Genomic DNA, 8,015 nt, shown 5'->3' on the forward strand with positions numbered 1-8,015 from the left:
GACACATGCTGAAATAAAAGTATTAATTAACTTAAACTCTAATAAGCACACACTTAAATTCTGTTTTAATTAAAACTTTAAGTGCCACATGTAAGTACTCAACTACTAACTCAAAACAAGACTCTTTAACCAAAGTGGACTCCGTCATTAAACTGGAATCAAATTCTAGCAACTAAATAGGGCAGAAAATGCCCAAAATACCCCTCTTAGGGGGTTCAGCCAGCCTAGGGAGGCTTCTAAGAGCCATTCTTATGGGCCCCACCTAGGGTTTTGGTCGGGGGTCCAAATCATGTTCACATCAGTTATCCCCATCTTAAACACATTCATCCCCAATGAATGGTTGCTCTCCACTTGAACTCTAGGTGCTAATGGGACTGTCTTCAAACTGGGCTTGTGGAACTCATTGAACTGGGTCTTCATGACTGGCTGGCTCTGAGTAGGATTCTGTTGACTAGTGTGCATGGCCTGTCCTTGGCATCTTCAGCTAGATTCAGGGATAGGAGTATAATATTTTGTCCTTCATGCTCAAAGATGCACTTGTTCTCTCAGCAAGGGATATTTACGTCTTTATCATAAATCCATGGCCTACCTAAGAGGATGTCAATTGTCTTCATGGGGTTGACATCACACCAGATTTCATCAGAGTATGAGTGTAAAGTGACCAGGATGAGGCATCTGGTAGCCACGTCCAACCAGGAATCGTTCAGTAGAGCTATCTTGTAGGGTTTGGGGTGCTTCTCTGGTGTGAGTCGTGGCTTTTGTATGAAACTTCCTGACATTACCTTCACGCTATTGTCATAGTCCACGATGGCTGGTGCAATGAGTCCTCCTACTCTTAAGTCTTGTATGGAGGATAGAATTCTTCAATGGTGGTGACTAGGATTCTAAAGACCAAGTTGAGTTGGGCTTCTGGATCGATCTTATCTGCACTATACTCTTCCTCTCAAACTCTAGTGTTGGACACTCATGGGTCTCTTCATTAGTTGGCTCTAACTGAGGTACCTCTAGGACTACAAGTCCTCTCCTGTTGGGACACTCTTTGGCAAAGTGTCCTCTTTCATGGTAGTAAAAACACTCACCAGGGTCATTGTTAAAGATGAGCCCACTTTTTCTGTTCTAATAGGATTTGTTACCTTAGGTATTAAAGTTGTAGTGGGATTGTAAGGTTTGGTGGTGGGTGGGTCTCTACTGTAATCTTGATTGCCTTGTGTCTTTTGCACCAAGAGGGACTTTGCACAGAGGGCCTTATTGAATAGGTCTCTCAGATCTAATGTTTGTGACTCCCAAGGCCAACTGGATATTGGATTTCAAACCACATTTGAACTAGATCTTAGTCTAGAGTTTGGTTTCTCTAGTGCATGTTCTGGAAGCAAGGGAATCAAACTGTTGGATGTAGTCAACAACAAACATCATACCTTGCCTGATTGTGTGGAATTGTTCCTATAACCTAGCCTTGTAGAGCTCTGGAAGGTACCTTTCTGTGAGTTCTCTGCAGGGGCGGAAACAAGATTCAACATGGGGGGCTGAACAATGAGAGTCTAGATCACTACCTTATTGGGGGAGCACTAACGTTTTTTTGCCACACATATTGTGTGGGTCCATATGGGGCCCACTAAAGGTTCTACCTCTGAATTATTTTATCATATTTGGTCTTGGGCCATCACATTAAAAATACAAATAAATTATTGATAATGGCATTTTTACCCTTATAATTCTTGATTGTGGAGAAGATTCAGGAATGAACTCTTAAAGTTAAGCTTTTTCAAGTTTTCCCAAAGTGTGTGAAGAAAGAGGAGAGAAGAAATCGGAAAGGAAAGAGGAGAGAATAAATAAGAAAGAAAAAGTAGAGAATAAATAGGGAGAAACTCTAGGGATTAAGGAGTTAGTTTCTAATTAAAATTTAATTGCTTCTTCCTTGAAAATAGGATTTTAATTTTAAATTATTGAGAATGACATTTATACCTATTATCTTTACCTTTAAAAACCATACCCAATATATATATATACATTGGGGGGGGTGAATGGTTATATTTCAAATGTGGGAAGATAAAAAGAAAAAATAAAATTTTGAAAAAAATTGAGGGGCCCATGCCCCTCAATTTTTTATAATTAGCTTACAGACTTGCCCTACCTCCAGATTTGTCCAGTATATATGATGTGTTTCATGTTTCTATGTTGAAGAAGTATATAGCAGACCCTGCTCATGTGTTACAATACGAACCATTGGAGTTGAAAGAAGATCTTTCCTATGAAGAAAAGCCAATTGAGATATTACAACAGAAAGAGAAGAAACTGAGAAACAGGGCAGTACCACTAGTGAAAGTGTTGTGGAACAATCACTCGGGTCAAGAAGCCTCATGGGAGCTTGAATCCGATATAAAGACTCGATATCCCCAACTTTTCAATTGATCAGGTACGTGAATTTCGAGGACGAACTTTATTTTAAGGAGGGGGAGGATGTGATGCCCCGCATCTTTTTATATTATTATTTTATTATTATGTATGAATGTGTTAGTCTTTAAGATTATTAAAGGATCCGATGGTTGGTTTGATGATTTAATCAAATGATCTGAGTGTAGTTAAGGATAGCTTAAATGAGGCTAGATCCAATTGACATTTGGTCGAGGTCAGACATCACTTGTGGGTCCAACAACTGTGAAATTAGACTGAACTGAAAACGAGGAAATGATCAACGTAAATTTCTGAACCCAGAGGTATGTATATTCACACCCTAAAGTGGGCCCTGTGTAAGTAATATAGCGGGCCCACTAACCCATAAAAAAGCCCATTAGGTAATTATATATATATATATATATATATATATATATATATATATCCTTAACCGATTAAAGAGGAGAGAGAGAGGAGGGAATGACACCTCCCACTCTCTCTCACCTGACGTGGTAGATTTTTAGGAAATGAGAAGGAGGAGGTGCGAAAAGTAAAATTTAGAAGCTACTTTAAGGAGGAGAGAGAAGATAAAGAAAGGACAGAATAAGAGAAAGAGAAGAACAAAGCAATTAAAGAGGAGAGGAGGAGAGAGAGAAGAGAAGAAGAGCATAAGAGAGAGAAGAGACAAAACATGCATGAGGAGAGAAAGAGAAGTGAGCAAGAGGAGAGAGAAGGAGTGGAAGTGAAGTGAAGAATTCAAAATCAGAGAGAAATAGAGAAGGTAAAGGGCAGCCATTAAAGGCCTTGAGGAGAGAGAATTGAAAAAGAGAAAAGAAAGAGAAAGACAATACCCATGTGTTTTCAAAATATTAAAGGAAGAGAGAGAAGAAGAGTAGAAGAAAGGAGAGAGGAGTGGGGAGAAGAGAAGAGGAGAGAGAAGGAGTGGAGAAGAAGTGGAGAGAGAGAAGAGAAAGACAAGAGAGGAGAGAGAGAAGACCGTGGGGAGGAGAGAGAAAGTAGGAAGGAGAAAATAAAAATACAAAGGGAAAAACTCCGGTTGGTTCCCGCATATTCGAAATAGCCAGTAATTACTCGAGGTACAGGAGGGAGAGCGGAGTTTAACGGAACCAGGGTCAAAACACACACATGGAACAAAGACAGGTAAGTGATATTGACCAACCTATGTATGTTAAGTGAGTGATTCCCTTTAGTAGACATGTAGCATTTACATAATAACATGAAATCTATTTTGTTTATTTGTTGATGCAATTTATGGAAAGTGCATGATATATGTCTTTGTGTATTGAACAAAATGCATGGGATTGGATGACAGTTTAATTATGTTTGAAGTATGAGCAATAGTGGAGTTTTTCCACTTAAAGTTTTTGGAGGACCCAAGGTGATATGCTTGAAGGCATGAGCAGCGATGCTGTTAAACGTGAAGTTGAAGCCTCTGGCAGACTCCAAGTGCTGGGAATTGGTTGCCTTTTGTCTCCAGTTCTGGTGGTAAAGGAGAAGAATGGGTAAATGGGGTGTATCAGGAAGACTTTAACTAACATGCGTAGATCCCATTCCTGGTGATTGGGTGACATATAAGAAACAGTGTAATTGTTAGCATACATACTCTTCTTGCCTTTTTGACACCAAAGGTTCTCATCTTCTCCAACTGCTACCATTAAAAAGCAAAAGGAACCTGCAATGATATCATGGGTTGTTCTGCTGATAGTTGATTCCATGCATTGAGATTAATGAGTAGAGTAAATGGAATGTGGTTCTCCATTTCTTGAACCAGGCCATATTCTCTTACATGGTGGTTCATTTCTTCACGTAGTTCATTCATTATTAATCTTATTATTGAACATTTCCAGGCAGTTGGATTTAGAGGGTCTATCACTCACTAATTTAATGGTTTGGACCTGTATCAATGGAGCATATTTGTAGTGTTATCAGCAGTAGTTGGTTTACATTACCTTATCAGTTAAGGATTAGATTATGCCTTCCCAGTGTTTGTTTCTGTTTTTGAGTTTTCTTCTAAATTCATACCAGGTACCATTTGCATTGTTAAACTAAGTATGAAATTTCTGTGGAAGGAAATTGTTCTTGGGTGTTTGTTTTTATTTCTCGTGATCAATTGAACCAGTATAGAGAGAAAGAGAGATGAAAAGGGTATAAGCAGTGAGAGTTGAAAAGGATTTTCTTGGGCTTCTATCATATAGGTGGGATCATCAACATAATGTGGATATCCCACCCTAGAAAATATGTCAAACACTTTGTAAAACACCCACTCAAGTCATCAATAAATCAAAATGGGAAGTTTGGAACAAACCTTGCAAGTATCTTTCAAAATCCCCAAAGGAGGAGCAAATGGTGTGATTGAAGGCAAAGAAGTTACTGATTTGGGGTGAAAAAGAGGTCGAAATCACAAAAACCAGCAACAAAAAGGGTCAAAACTCAAAAGGGCGAAATCTGGCAGAAGCAGTCGAAACCTGCAAAATCTCACAAGTTTCAAGGTTTCAACTGACATAGGTTGAAACCTGGTACTTTTTCAATTCCACCCAAGTTCCATCTCATTTTTTTCAAAAACCAAAATTTCGACCTAAATTTCGGTGGTTTCGATCGAAATTTATACCATGGTCCTAACTCCTAACACGTTCTACTGTTCTATTATACCGGAACGACAATGTCTGGCTTCCTTGTTCCAGATGATATTCCTTACCTTCCTACCTTTCAGTTCAGATACTTTATAGGTCTCCCAAACCTGTACCACCCCCTATTTTTTTCCCTTTCTAATTCTTTATTTTTTTCTCCTTAACTTACAATCTTAGACACAGTCACATATCAATTAAGATGAGGAAAGAAAATTAACTCTTGTTCCCAACAATAGATCGAAGGAAAATAGGTATATATATTCCCGGAGGAGTGTTAAAACATCAAAAGATGGTAGCTGGAAGCCATGGGGAAATTGGAAGGGAATTTATTACATGATAACCAAAATACTGGCTGTAGCAGGCACGACTTTTTGTTTTCTGAACAACCACAATCCTATTTAGGATGGGTAAACCTCAATTACTGGCGTTTTAGGATACAGTGCCAAAAGATGACATAAGCCCTTCCATTTATTTTTCATATTATGTGTAAGGTGGGTAAAGTGTCCAGTACACTAACAAAAACCAACAGGCTCTTCTGAATTTTAACATTAAACTATTCCATGGCCTACCATTACAACAGTGAAATCAAAGGTGCAAGCCTAAAGGATTCGGGTTTGAAGTTTATTCTTCGCCCATCCTACACCTGCCTTACATCCACGTGTCAAAATAGGAGATGAAAGATGGAGCACTTAATACCCATTTGTGATTTCTACCAAACAAAAAGATGAGGATTAAAGAGGGTTTTATATCTAGAAAAGATGAGGTGTGGGCATCTTGTACTCCTAAGTCTAAACAAATAGCTACTACTCCATAAAATAAGAACACATGCTTGTCATGAACTTTTTGAGGTTGGTTTATGAGTCTATGAGAAAGATAAAACAACAACATCAAACACTGATATCAAAGTAAAGCAATGGCCACACCAAAACCTAGCTTATTCAACAAATAAAAGAGCATGAAAGCTTCAAAATGTACAATTGATGACTGAAAGCATACTGAAGGCAACAACCAAAAAAGCAAGTTAATTCCCCATGCATACTTCCAATTCATGAATGATAGCAGCAGTGCGCCAACCAGCTTTTGAAGGTCCTCGCAGATCACTGAATAGATGATCCCCAAAATACATCACCTAACCAAGCAAGCAATATGAGACCGTAAGTTTTCGGACATATTTGTTTACTGGTTGTTCACTATTCAGACTAGCATTTGTAAAAATAATAATCAAAGGATTAATGAATAAGGTTGCCTAAAGTCTTCTTTATGAAGATAAACAATGGGAAAGCAATGGAAGGACCTCAGGACCATGCCAATTGGTGATTTCGAGGAAAGATTTGAGGCACCCATGGTAGTAGATTTGGTGTGGACGAAAGGTATCAACTTTTGAGAAAGCCAAGGTATCCTTCTCAATGTCATAGCAGCTGCAAGGGATATAAACAAATGTAACAATGATAGATCAACAAACAATGAATTGGTATCTTGCAAAAAAGGGTAAATCTCTGAAAGTTAGTGATAAAAACCGGAAAGGATGTTCAGAAGTGTAGAATTCTGGCTTGTTAGCTTTTGCAATCACAACGTCAAAAAGCTCCCTCCAAGAGTCAGAATTACCCGACGAATCCTATTGAACATTCAAAAGAAAATGTCAGAAAACAGATAACATAACACAGCTCCAGTTGGAAACACAGAGAGAAATTCCCAAAATAAATAGAAACATTCAAACATATCTAACGACAGACAGCACCTTTTATATGATTACTACAATCATTATTTATATAAGATGAAGGAAAAGAAGAAAAAAAAGGGTAGAAAGAAGATCCCCTTGCCTGCTTCAACTCTAAATCTTCTGAGGAGTAAATATATTTCTGTCTACAAGAATAAAATTTAAAAACAATTGTGGATACTGGTTAAGATATGGTTATGACCTCCAGCATGAAACGCATCCCGCCATCCACAAAATAGTAAGGAGAATTAGTTAGCAGGAAAAGTTTCTTCCCATTCTCTTTGAGTGTCTTAAGGAAACGCAGCAACAGACCCTGGAATATTTGGGCAAGCAATGTTCAGTCTAGAGTACAAATAAAAGGTTTTCCCATGAAGTAAAGCATTTTGAGGTACTAAAGTAGAAATAAAATATATATAAAAACGAAGCAAAGTGATAACATCGTATCAAAATCTATACGAAATAACAGACAAATCTTATGTCACTCACATTTTTTACAAGGTATCGTTGGGGATCAGAAATAATTCCTCTATGAGCCACACCACTTCGGTGAACATGCTGAATTGCACGATTTACATCTTGGTGGACATAGGAAGGATCAAATTCCAACTTAGCATCTACAAAGTGCTGTACAATATCTGCGATAAGGCAAGCCTACAGAAGGTACAAAAATAATCATAAAATGTGAAAAAGAAACCAATTGCATGCCATCAAGAAAGCATAATGAGGGTCCACTATTGCATAAAAGAAGTGCATCAGTGATGAAATTTACTAAGCCATACCAGGGTCTCGTATTTGTCATATACTATGTGTGTTCTGACTAGATTGCATGATTACCTTGCATGTTCATTCGATTTAATTTTATCACTGCATTTTACAGGAGCTAGAGTTACATCGCATTTGAAGTCCGTAGAAGCAAGAGGGAAGCGGAGGTTGCAAAGGTGATAGGTAGGCTTTGGCAGTAGTCAAGAGGGGGAGGGAAGCATAAGTCAATGGTGGGTGTGAGGTAGAAGTCAGCAGTTTGAGTAACGTAACCTAAATTGAATGAAGGCAAATGCCAAGACCTTTAAATCAGAACCAACTCAAATGAGGTGGGAAGAAAAGGTTTCCTGAAATTTGGTTATTTATTGGTAGGCCTAAAAATAGGGAAGGTTCCAAATGGGATGTGGTTAACTTGATAGGATGGACTCAAAGGTATAAGGAGTCAAGTTTGAATGCAACCCTTAAAAAAATGACTTCTTGATCACAGTGTTTAAAGGGTT

General features: G+C 38.2%; 1 protein-coding gene across 1 annotated transcript in view; it reads right to left on the reverse strand.

Moving 5' to 3' along the window:
- LOC149018456 (HAD-superfamily hydrolase, subfamily IG, 5'-nucleotidase) overlaps window positions 1–8,015 on the reverse strand; it is a 28,778-nt gene that overhangs the window by 16,905 nt on the left and 3,858 nt on the right. The window contains exons 7-11 of the mRNA XM_089152696.1: window positions 7,243–7,407; window positions 6,959–7,069; window positions 6,557–6,654; window positions 6,334–6,457; window positions 6,079–6,168 (exon numbers count right to left, since the gene is read on the reverse strand). Of these exons, the coding sequence (XP_089008822.1) occupies window positions 6,079–6,168; window positions 6,334–6,457; window positions 6,557–6,654; window positions 6,959–7,069; window positions 7,243–7,407 (588 nt within the window). The remainder of the gene's footprint in view (window positions 1–6,078; window positions 6,169–6,333; window positions 6,458–6,556; window positions 6,655–6,958; window positions 7,070–7,242; window positions 7,408–8,015) is intronic.

Source organism: Hakea prostrata, chromosome 4 (assembly GCF_041222555.1).
Source record: "Hakea prostrata isolate BN-2017 chromosome 4, UWA_Hpros_2, whole genome shotgun sequence".
NCBI classification, from domain to species: Eukaryota; Viridiplantae; Streptophyta; class Magnoliopsida; order Proteales; family Proteaceae; genus Hakea; species Hakea prostrata.